Below are 12,138 nucleotides of genomic sequence, written 5' to 3'. Positions count from 1 at the left end.
AAAAATGTAACAAAAAGAGTGTATAATATGGTTAATCTTGAAGAAGTAACAGTTAGTTGTAAACTGAAGCATGTCTCTGTGACCCATTCAATTGAATCCCATCCCAATTTTAAATGCCGTTAGAAGAAGACAAAAAGCACCATTCTTCTCTTCACTTTACACATTTTCATTCCTTCTTTCAAATTCACGCAACCACATCTCCGTTACCGTTGTGCCCTCCCAAACACCACGATCAAGCCAGAACGATGTCGTTTCGGTCGGAGAACGAGAACCCAAACCCTACCACTCCTGTTCCGCCATCGAAGAAGCGTTGGTCAGACTTATGGGCCAAATCGAAGCCCATAAACCAAATGGTCATGGCAATGAAGCTTCACTCTCTCTCTCCTCGCCGCGCCGCCAAAGCCAACGCCACTCTCTCTCCTTTCCCCGCCGCCGCCATCGCCGACAGAACCCTTCTCCTCTCCGACCAGATTCTCCTCAAAATCCTCGCACTCGTCTGCGACTCCCCCGCCCAGCGAAACTCCAATTCTCTGGTCTGCAAACGCTGGCTCAATCTCCAAGGCCGTCTCCTCCGCTTCCTCACAATCTCCGACTGGAACTTCCTCCTCTCCGGCAGACTCATCCACCGCTTCCCCAATCTCAACCACGTAGACCTGCTCTCCGCAGCCTTCGTTTCACCAGGCAATTCCGCCATTCTCCTCAGCCACCGCGTCCTCTCCGTGCACCTCCATTCCGACCTCGCCCCCAATTGGTGCTTCTGCCAGGAGAACATGCTCCCCGTCGAAGTCATCGACAACGGACTCGCCACCCTCGCTGCCGGCTGCCCTAACTTGCGCCGCCTCCACGTCATCGGCGCCAGCGAGATGGGGCTGCTGAGTGTGGCAGAGGAATGTCCCACTCTCCAGGAACTCGAACTGCAGTGCTGCAGCGACAACGTCCTGCGCGGCATTGCTGCCTGTGCGAATCTTCAGATTCTGAAGCTCGTTGGGCACGTTGATGGGCTCTACAGTTCCGTGGTTTCTGATATTGGGTTGACAATTCTGGCTCAGGGGTGCAAGAGGCTGGTGAGGTTGGAGCTTTGTGGTTGCGAAGGGAGTTTCGATGGGATCAAGGCCATTGGGAAGTGTTGCGTAATGTTGGAGGAGTTGACGTTTTCTGATCATAAGATGGATGATGGATGGCTTGCTGCTATCCCGTTTTGTGAGAATTTGAAGACTCTGAGGTTTCAATCTTGCAAGAGGATTGATCCAAATCCTGGAATGGAGGAGTATCTGGGTTCTTGCTCTGCTCTTGAAAGGTTGCATTTGCAGAAATGTCAGCTTCGGGACAAGAAAAGCGTTTCTGCTTTGTTTTCTGTGTGCAGAGATGTTAGAGAGATTGTTCTTCAGGACTGTTGGGGATTGGATAATAGTATCTTCTCTTTTGCAATGATGTGCAGGTAATATTCATCTTCTCTTCTGCATATCTATGGCTAAGGTTTGCATAAAATTCTTAACAAGAACATACCAGATATGACAATGAATAGAGAGATGGTACATGTAATTTGTACTTCTTCCTTTTCCTGTTTTGGTATACAATGCATATTGGACAGGACATCATTATACTCTAGTTTGATTTTGTGAAATGCAGAAAACTTTTGGATTCAATGTTATGGGAGTGGTTTTGTTCTAACATAAACTCATGGCTAATAGAAAGTGAACCTATAACTTATTTGAAATCACAGTTCTGTTTTCTCTTCTGGATTTACTTATGAACTGATAGTTGTTGTGTGTTTTCAGGAGGGTAAGGTTGTTTTACTTGGAAGGGTGTTCATTACTAACGACAGAAGATTTGGAGAATGTGATTCATTCATGGAAGGAGCTTCAGAGCCTTAGAGTAGTGTCATGTAAGAATATAAAGGATTGCGAGATCTCTACTGCACTTGCAACCTTGTTTACCAGTCTCAAGGAACTGAGATGGAGTCCTGATACCAAATCACTTCTTCAATCCAGTGTTACAGGGATAACCATGGCAAAAAAAGGTGGTAAATTTTTCAAAAGGGCACGATAATCTGAATCTGAATCTTCAATCTAGGTCATTCAGTATATTAGGATCAGATTATTTTCACTGACATTAGTGAAAATTGTAGCAAATTGTGTGTATTCACTTTATAACGGTTAACTTAGATGTTGACAATGCAAATTTGTTCATTTCTTTGTTGTTCTCCACTATTCCCAGGAAGAAAGGGTGTAATGTAGTAATAATAATAATTAATAACGTCTTTTTCTTTCCTCTTTGACCATGTTACCGTTATCTGTGGGCCTTGGCATTGGCACTAACTCTAAATGCCGCTAAACTTTTTTCTTAGGATTGTTCATATGTCAATGTCATGGAACAGTTAAAGCTGTTAATGAATGTAGTTTGGATGTCTTTATTTGTTTACAATTCATTACATCATAATACACAGACAAATGCTGTTTTTCTTTATCTTTTTTCTTAAAAAAATAACTTAACATTTCTTTTCATATATCTTAGTAGATAAATTAATACAGAAATTTTTGCGTTTTTTATTTTTAAAAATTAAAAAAAGTATGAACTAGAAAATGTTCAAACGGATTAATTTCTTGCAACCACTGTAAACCCAGCCCACTGTAACAAATGAAACAATCGATTCGATCAATTGGCTTTGCCATGATAACTTAATATTCAACAAATGTTTTCCTAGAAATTGTTTATATATATCTATCTATATATATATATATATATATATATATCATTATCAATAATTTGTATTTAAGTAATGTTTTAACATCGAATGGAGGTATTAAATTAGGTAAATTAGGTAAATTAGTTAGGTTAACATGATATGTGTTCATTAGTCCAGAAACAATTTAATCTCAACTATACTAAAATTAAAACAATTTTGATGAATACACGTGGCACAACATAGACAAAGGTGTTGACAGATGAGGATAAATGGAACTCACAAAATTTAGATATTGGTTTAGAGATGTTTTAAAATATTCTTAGAGCAATTTCGGGACAAGTACGATGAAAATTTTCTTGATTCTGAATTTAAAAAAATAAACATTTGTCTCTGTAAGATAAATGTGTTTATTATTAAAAAAAAAGAACTTTATTTAATTTATATTTTTGATTCGATTATGAAAGTGAAAGAGGAGTTAGAGAATATAGGAGAAAGAGTTGGTTGCGTTTGGGAGCGAAACTTTGATATCGATCTTTGTAGTGTGTGTATCGATGAAGAAGGATAAAGAAAAGGAAGTGGTTGTGGGTTCACCTGCGAGTGGCGAAGACATCGATGATAAGCAACGCCCTTCTTTTCCCCCCGGCAGATTCTCTACGCGCAACGCTTCCTCCAAATACGATTTCGTCAAGGTTTGGTTCTCAATTTCACCATCTTTCTCTCTTTTCCTTTCTCTTCCTTTCTCTATTTCAATCTGTTTTCTGCTCGCATTTAGGTCAAGGTGTGGTTGGGTGATAATGCGGATCACTACTACGTTCTATCCAGATTTTTGCTCAGCAGGATGCTCACGGTTACCAAGGTATCCGATCACCACTGTTTCTCTTTCATTTTATGTATTTATTTGTTTCTTTTCGTTTAAGTTACTTTAGGGATTGCTTAGATATGTTCTTGTTTTGATGTCTATGAATTGGAGTTGAGTTTGCCAAATAATTTATTACTAGCTTCTTTATTTCAGATTCCAAACCATGTAGCTATCAAAATTGCCCTCGAGCTGAAGAAGCTGCTCATAGATAACAGCCTTTTAGATGTGTATGTTGTTTCGTATCCCTTATTTTCCCATTTTTCAGCTTTTGGTTTTCTATATTTTTGTTTGTTCTTTTTTTTTTTTCTCTCCCCCTGAATTTTGATAGAATTAGTTTTTTTTTTTTTTTTTTTTTGAAAGACAATTCACTCTTTCTTTGCTGCAGCTCGCAATCTGATTTGGAGGTTAACCTATTTAAGGTATTGGATAAACTTTCATTGTTCAGTTTTCATGTTTCAATTAAACTCATGTTAATATTAGAATTTTGTGGACAGGACAATTACTATTTGAAGAGTAGAGTAGTGTACATCTATTTTCATGACCCATGCCTTCTATTTTCCTGGATATTTTCACTTTAGATATTTATTTATACAGGAAAGTTGTATACAAAAATAATGTTGTCGATTGATTCATTGGACATGTCTGTGAGATACAAATATGACCGGAATTGTTTGTCAAATGGTTTTGAATTTTGAAATCAAGTGGAGCTGAAATTTCTTAGTACTGTCTGTTAATAGGAGGAAGTTGGATATTTTTGTTGGGATGAAGTAACCATGGCTGAAATTCCTCTCATTAAAAACTGAGAATCATTTAATATATAGATACATACTAAAAGGGTCCTATATGTGCAGCTTATGGAGCGGCGTGGATATGGAGACGAGTACATCAATCGCTACAAGATGATGACCAGGTAAGTATCCATTCTTTCTGTTGGAGACAATTGTTGTTCTACCAAAACACATGGTTGTGTCAATGTTATGTCCTTATTTTCTAACAAGGACCAAATTTTCCTTTGGTAAAAGATGATGACTAGATTGGAATTTATTGAATATAGTGAAAATTAGGTATAGGAGTAATTCCTTGTGTGGAAAATATACATAAGGTAATATATTTATAATGAAGAGTAATACAGGAAAATATGACAAATACACATAAATAGGGTAAATATAAGATGTTGTGACCAACAATATCTAACATAATTCGAGCTTGTATATCAATTCCATCTGAGTGTATATATTTTTGCATAGACATTTCATCTCTGTATATGTAATATGTATAATGTGTATACATGAAAGGTTGTCAAACTCTCAAGTTAACTCTTAGCCCTTATGAGTTTACTTTTTGAGCTAGGAAGAATGAGTTGCATCAAACTCTTTCTGAGTAAATTTGACTAAACATATGGTACAATTGTGTAAACTCTCAAGTCAAGAAGTGAGTCAATGAGTTTGAAAAAAAAAAATGTAGTTTTTGCCCGACTTTTACCCAACAATGACAATATTTTATTAGACTCATTATTTGAAGAAATTAACTCTTTCTTTTAATTGTTTTCACCAGAAGAAATAATGTTTTTATGCATTTTATATGATTAAGTTATCTATGTAGTTTAATTTTGTCTAGCACTAATGAACTATCACGCTTTATTTTTGAGATTTGCTACTTTTTTTAACTATGATGTCAAAATATTGAATTATTTTTGTGTTAAGAGTAATATGTTATGCATATATATCATTAATATATTTTTAATATTATTTTTTATACTAGGTAAACTCTGTTGAGTCTCGATACACGTATCGTATCCCTGCATCATAGATGAATATTATCAAATTAGCATCTGTTTGTACAAATTTTTATGTACATGATTTTTGTCTATGTGCATGAGCTTATTTCTTGTCTTTCTAGCTGTAATAAGGAATTGGAAAAAAATATTCATGTTTACTGGAGATAGAAAAAGAAACTACTTTATGGGGTTATATTTTATAGTAATATTGAGTTGTCTTTTCCAATTTCCTGCTTTTCCCATTTATCCAGATTTCACCACCAAAGAGTTCCATTAGTAATCCTTGTCTGTGGAACTGCTTGTGTTGGGAAGTCTACTATGGCCACTCAGCTTGCACAGAGGCTAAATTTACCAAATGTATTACAGGTAGGCTTTGAATGTCTCCAATATAAATGTATCTTTGTTTAATATCAAAATGAGGGCTTTCAGTTTGGTGCAAGTTAAACAACGTATCTCCAATTCTGTGTATCTAGCTAACCAGATTCTTTTTTCCTGGTTAACTGGCACCTAATGGGAGTTGTCCCTATATTTTGTTGTGCTTATTTAAGATTATATGCAATTAATTTTGACGTTTTTCTTGTTGACTTTGATAGACAGATATGGTTTACGAACTGTTGCGCACATCAACAGAGTATGTCTGGAACTTCTTTATTTTTACCTAGACTAATATTTTTGCTTTGATAGAAAGTTCTGTTTGTCTGAACTGTTATTTATTCAAGTATTTTTGTAAGGGATGATACTAAGGCTACTTTTGGCCTAAAATTATTTGTTTTTGTAATCAAGCTCTTGGATACACACAACATAATTTTATTATTGCTCAACAAAACCCATGTCTCTTGATATATACAATCAATTACATGTTGATTCTTTAGGTATAAATGTTCTATGCTGTGTTTCACCATTCTCCCTTTGATTTTATATAGATCAAGGACCAACTAACCAAGTCGTACACAACAGAAATTGACAAATCTTACATGACAATATTTTCATTTCTTTGCATGACAGTTTTCTAACTGAAGTAATTAATACTCATATATAAAATCTGAATATTTTTTTTACAGTGCACCACTGGCATCAATTCCTGTATGGGCTAGAGAATTTGGTTCGCCAGAGGAGTTAATAACTGAATTTTGCAGAGAATGCAGGGTTGTTCGCAAAGGTCTTCTTAGTTGTGTTTAGCTTGATATATTGGTTGATATAAATTGAATATGGTTTTCAACTAATGATATGAATATTTTATACTTGATCATTTTCATGCATTAAGTTGGCGTTTGGTTTCTAGGTTTGGCCGGTGATCTGAAGAAGGCAATGAAGGATGGGAAACCAATTATAATTGAGGTATGTATGGACACGTGTTTAGTGGCAGGTTCCATGTACATCCCTGTTTAACATCCTTTCAATCTTTTTAGATTGGTCAATCCATATTTGAATAGTGTACTTCCAATAATACTAACCACTAACCATGAGTAGGTAATGACGTATCTGTTGATGATCAATTCCAGAAATCCTTACCTTACAAACCAAGTTTACATGATTAAGTTAGGCCTAGCCGACTTTACAAGATGGTATTGAACCTATTCTAGATCATTAAAATGGTCAGTCACCAATGGTGTTGGACGTGAGTTTCATATTTACTAGATATAATGTCAGAATATAGTATGTGAGAGGGGGCAAATGTCACCTTAGAGTCGCATTTGTTGAGTCAGGTCTAAGTCACTTTGTAAGACCTTCAATACTATTTTGGCTTTTATCAACAAAAATAAAAATCACAATTTGAAGATACCAAGAGGAAACCAAATATTGTAAAGATAAATGATAATTTCAGTTGTAACTTTGGTCTCACATAAATGTCCAATTAATTAATTTTTTAATAATTTGATATTCCTTTTCTGTTTTTTTATTTGGTTAAACTATTTCTCTGGGTGTGTGTTCAAGTTGTTTATTTATATTTTCACTATGACAGGGAATGCATTTGGATCCTAGCATTTATTTAGTGGACGATGAGAATAAATCACCTTCTGGTGTACATTCAGAAAACAAAGAGATAAATCCAGCCGTTGTGACTTTGGATGAAAATGCTACCATACAAATAAAAGATATACATGTGGGTAGCAGTGATGAGACTAAAGGTGACTCCAAGATTTTGAGCTCTAATGAAGGAGTATCTGCTGATCAGGTTGAAGCAGTATCAAATGCTCTAACATCCATGGGCCTTTCTGTAAGTATACCTGGGCAAAAAGGTTAGTTTCTTATTTCCCATAGTGCTGATTATTAGTTTCTTTCTAGGAGTCAAGGCACAATATGGATGATGAACATTTTTTTTTCACGCAGTTGCTTCTCTTAGGGATCTGGAGACTGACAAAACTACCATTAGTAAGAAGTCAGGCCCCAAACCGATAATTGTGCCTATTGTGTTGAAGATGGCTGAATTTGATCATAAGGTTTTGTCCATTTTTCCATTACTTTTATGCAAGTAGCAATTATACACCAAGCGATTTTTTATTTTATCTTGTTGCATGGACTTTGGGATTTATTTGGTTATCCAACCAAGATTACAGTCAGGTCCATTGTGTATATCTAGGATGTTCATATAGTGCATGGGGACATAAACATAATAAATGAAAATAATAGCAATAACAAAAATAATGATGATGACCATAATAATAATAGTAGTAGTAGTAGTAATAATATTTTAGGGTTGATGCATGGATTTACTGCAACTGTAATATTGGCACAAAAAAGACCGATAAATGCGATCCAAAATGTTGTCGTGAATGTTGCGTTTGGTTTTGTGCCAATAGTAGAAGGGTATGTAGAATTTTTTGCAAACTACTTAGGTCAAGTGCACAACTCTTTATAAAATTCCATCTATACTTTAAAACGTCATATCACTCGAAGATATTTGTGTTACCTTTTTTCAGGCATTACTTGAGGAATGGATCTCCACCCGAACATTTTATGACAAATGCCCAAATCTGGTATGTTAACTTCTACACTTAAAACCCCATTCCCTGGTCTTGGTATTTTACTTTTGGATACTATATAGCTCCTGTGTTTTGAGTTTCAAGGGAATTTATTTTGTTTAAATGAAAGGTGTATAGAAAATTATATAAGCGTAATGAAGCCAAAGAAATGATCTTGTAAAACAAGTCAACAAAGGCCTTTACAGTGATTGTGGACAAACCACTTCTAACAACCATGTCATATAGAGGAGTTAAAGAACCTCTCACATGTAGAAAACTTTGTTAAGAAAGGCATCTATAACAATTAATTGAAGAAAGAATCCTAGCTTTCAGTGTGATTATCAAGAGAAGAATGACTGGAAATAAATAAATGAACAAGAAGTGTTAGGTTATTTACAGAAGGATTCTGAGCTATCAACAGAAGCATAAAATTTGAGGGCATTGAGTAACAGCTTATGATCCAAGATTTCTTTCTATATCATGTAGATTCTTGTAGATTGAGAATAATCTGAATTTTGTTGTTCATTTACAGGATAATGAAAAACTTATGGCCAACATGAAAACCATGCAAGATTATCTGTGCTCGTTCACATCACAGGTATGTCCAAAAGTATACTGTGATATTATTCATTACTGGAAATGTTAGTGGAAAATCCTTCTTTCCAGTATGTTGACTGTTGTTTTATTTGATGATAACCATGACAATTGCTGAGCATTTTTCCAATTCAAATTGTTCTATATTTACTCGCTCTGTAGTTTTTTTCCCAATGTTTCCTTTTATTAAGTATTAACTAATGAACGGGAAACTGAAGATACAAAATTTTATTCACTATTTGTAGGATTACCTAAAGCCCCACAACTTTAATTTACATCTGTACATCTGTGATTATTTTCTTAGAATCTTGCCATTTGATGTTACAGGGATTGACTGTGGTCAACGTATCGACAACAACATTTCCTCAAACATTGGATTGGTTGCATGGTTACCTTCTTCAGGTAACAAAAATATTAGATGCGACATTCGGATTTTGGTTTATGTTACAGTATATCTATACTTTAGTCAATAATACTCAATATTGGTTTATGATTGACGAAGGAAGTTTATTAGAAAAGAGAAAAGGAGTACGGAGAAAGAGGATCATATGACTCCTGAATCAACTTTATGCCTTAAATCCCTTTACATTTGTCTCATGAACATATTTTGGTGTAAAAGAACCTGTATACAGTCTTGTCTGATGATGGTAGCATGTACGGACTAAAAAGCTAGTGACTTTAATTACTCTTCCCTACTGAAAATGCATTGCATTTTTTTCTTAGTAATATCTATCACAAATTGGAGTTACCCAATTACAGGTTTGATATTTTTTACATGTTTCTTAAAGCTTTTTGTTGCCATCATAAGATTAGTCCTGTATTCCTTTTCTTCTGAAATGACTTAAAATTTCTTTCAGTGCATCGAGCTAGGTATCAATGAAAACGGTCCAGCACAAGTAGCTGCAGCATAATCCCTGTATAATAATTGCTTCCAATTTTGACAGGTATGAAGTTAACGGCTATTAAATTTAACTTTTTGTTTTATTTTTCTCCAAAGTATTTGTGCAATTTGAAAATGGTTTGGATTTTTTTGGTAGGCAAGTTTTTTCAATATTAATTGCTGTTGACTTTTTCATCAAAAAATTATTAAGTACTCTGAACGTATTATTTTTTTAAAGTACTAGTATGAGTATATAGAGAGCTTTTCTGAAATTCAAGTGTATTGGAGAATTGTCTTCCCATTTATTAATTACTGAAAGATGCTTTGTAGATTCAACTGCTTGTTGTAAATTGGATGCTGTGGAGAAGAACTTTGAAATGAAAAGAGAATCAGGGAAGAACATTTTGAAGCTAGTATCGCCATTACGGTCTTACTTTGCGATGTCTGATTTTTCGAGATCGTGGCATGGGGAGCGCATAATTCGACGTAATTATTGCATTATCAACATTTGCTACCAAATTAATTGTACGATCATGTGTTGTGATGATGAATTTCATGGTTCCTTTTGCGTTGTGAGAAAAAGTGTGCTTATTACTGTCAAACTGTTAGAGAATGTTTCTTACTGACATTTATCTTTATTTCATTTTATTAGGTCGCTTGTTTCCTTTATCCTTTTAGATGCAGTAAATTTAATTTAGGGTTAAATATGTTTTTTTTTAAATAGTCTTTTTTCAAAACTTTAAATTAATTTAGTCTTTCAATATTGGAAATACGTGTATTTAGGCTTTTTATTCAAATTTTTTGGAGTTTCTTTGATATTTTAAACACATTTCAAATAAACTTAACAACATTTTGTTAAAAGGACTAAATTTATCTATTTATTAAATATGAGAGATTAAATTGGTCTAAAGTTTTGAAAATTAACTAATTTTAAATTTTGTTAAAAGTTTAGAAATCAAAATCATATTTAACCCTTTAATTTATTTGTAAAAATAAGTTTAGTTGTACAAAATACGTGTTTTTTTTCTTTTCTTTTGTTATGATCATTCTTAAATCATCATATTAGGATCAAGAAATGAAGACAAGAGAAACCTTTCGGTTGAAACAGTGTTTACTTCAATTCTGTTCTTCCCCTGTGGAGTAAATGATTAACCTTGTCTTCCCCTAATAATCTTCATTTCCTCTAATTTCTCAATCTCCAACATATCTTTCTCATCCAATCTCAAACCAAATTATACCATATTTTCCTTCATTTTTTCTTGATCGAAGTTTTTCAGAATCACTCTTTAGTCCTTTGATAGTCCCCAGTTCAAAGCAGCCTTCAAAAATCAAAGAAAACAATGTATGTTAATCAGATACAATTTTTCATTATACTAAGGGTTAAATAAGTTTTTATAGTTCTTCAATTTCGACGTAAAATTAAAATTTATTATTCTTTGAAATTTTGATTTATTTTAACCTTTATATTTTAAAAATAAATAGATATAATTTTTTTATTTAATAATTACATTGAATATTTTTTACGTTTACCAACTCTACTTATTATTGAAATTTGTAGACACCATGCAAACTAACTCTACCTATTATTGAAATTCGTAGTATTTTCTTTTCAATTTTAAAAGAAATAATTCTTAATGCACTTTATCTTGTTTTTTTCTTAGTTTCTCATGAAGGTATTTTTAAAATAAATTCTTTGGAGATATTAGTAAAGTTTTAGTATAATTCCCTTTTAAGTGGAAATTATTTGATTGACTTTTAATATTTTCATAAATTTTTTAGATTTTAAACAATTAAAAGTAAAAAAAAAAGTAACAATAGTATTAAAATGTACCTTCACGAAATTACATTAGAATATAACTTTCCTAAACTATAGCATAAAAATAAAATAAAAAAATTAGAATCGTGAAACGAGGATGTAACTTTTCGAAAATAAAAAAAAATACCGAAATATGCTTTAATAACTTTCTCACAAACCAATAAATATTTCCACTTTTATATTTGATTCCTTAAAAGTTGAAAAAAAGTCTCTCATGCCTAAATTAAAAATAAAAAGTTAGGAATAAATGTCGTAAGAACTTACTTTTTATAAAGAAAATTAAAAATCCAATATTACAATATAATAATTAATTAGAATAGATAAAAATATAGTTGAATTACTCTTAGTTATTTGATCTATTTCTAAACATACTTTAAATTGATCCCTAATTTCAATTTTCAACTACAAAATTAAAACCCATATTAAATAATTAAAAATAATTCTTAATTCCTACTTAAATTCTGAAATTAAAACCACTGATTCCTAATCGTAAAATTCAATTAAAAGAATAATTTATAAATAATATAATATATATATTCTTTTACCTTCCAGGCTGTAAAATT

At 33.1% G+C, this 12,138-nt stretch overlaps 2 protein-coding genes across 2 annotated transcripts; both read left to right on the top strand.

Annotated features, from left to right (window-relative positions):
- The first annotated feature begins 50 nt into the window (after window positions 1-50).
- Window positions 51-2,281, top strand: LOC114168994 (F-box protein At5g07670-like). The gene is made up of 2 exons (XM_028054000.2): window positions 51-1,438; window positions 1,779-2,281. Exons 1-2 carry the CDS (start codon window positions 114-116, stop codon window positions 2,047-2,049), a joined length of 1,596 nt encoding a protein of 531 aa, XP_027909801.1. The 5' UTR covers window positions 51-113; the 3' UTR covers window positions 2,050-2,281.
- A 728-nt stretch (window positions 2,282-3,009) lies between these two features.
- LOC114170027 (P-loop containing nucleoside triphosphate hydrolases superfamily protein) lies at window positions 3,010-10,410 on the top strand. Its single transcript, XM_028055494.2, has 16 exons — window positions 3,010-3,375; window positions 3,459-3,542; window positions 3,699-3,772; window positions 3,931-3,964; window positions 4,397-4,455; window positions 5,574-5,688; window positions 5,916-5,953; window positions 6,384-6,481; window positions 6,605-6,660; window positions 7,286-7,562; window positions 7,654-7,763; window positions 8,244-8,300; window positions 8,818-8,883; window positions 9,207-9,281; window positions 9,737-9,823; window positions 10,090-10,410. Exons 1-15 carry the CDS (start codon window positions 3,238-3,240, stop codon window positions 9,788-9,790), a joined length of 1,335 nt encoding a protein of 444 aa, XP_027911295.2. The 5' UTR covers window positions 3,010-3,237; the 3' UTR covers window positions 9,791-9,823; window positions 10,090-10,410.
- The last annotated feature ends 1,728 nt before the right edge of the window (window positions 10,411-12,138 follow it).

Source organism: Vigna unguiculata, chromosome 11 (assembly GCF_037176805.1).
Source record: "Vigna unguiculata cultivar grain cowpea cultivar isolate G323 ecotype 2 chromosome 11, ASM3717680v1, whole genome shotgun sequence".
Classification (NCBI taxonomy): Eukaryota; Viridiplantae; Streptophyta; class Magnoliopsida; order Fabales; family Fabaceae; genus Vigna; species Vigna unguiculata.
Note: the sequence above shows the minus strand (reverse complement) of the source record. Positions and strands in the feature narration are given on the sequence as shown.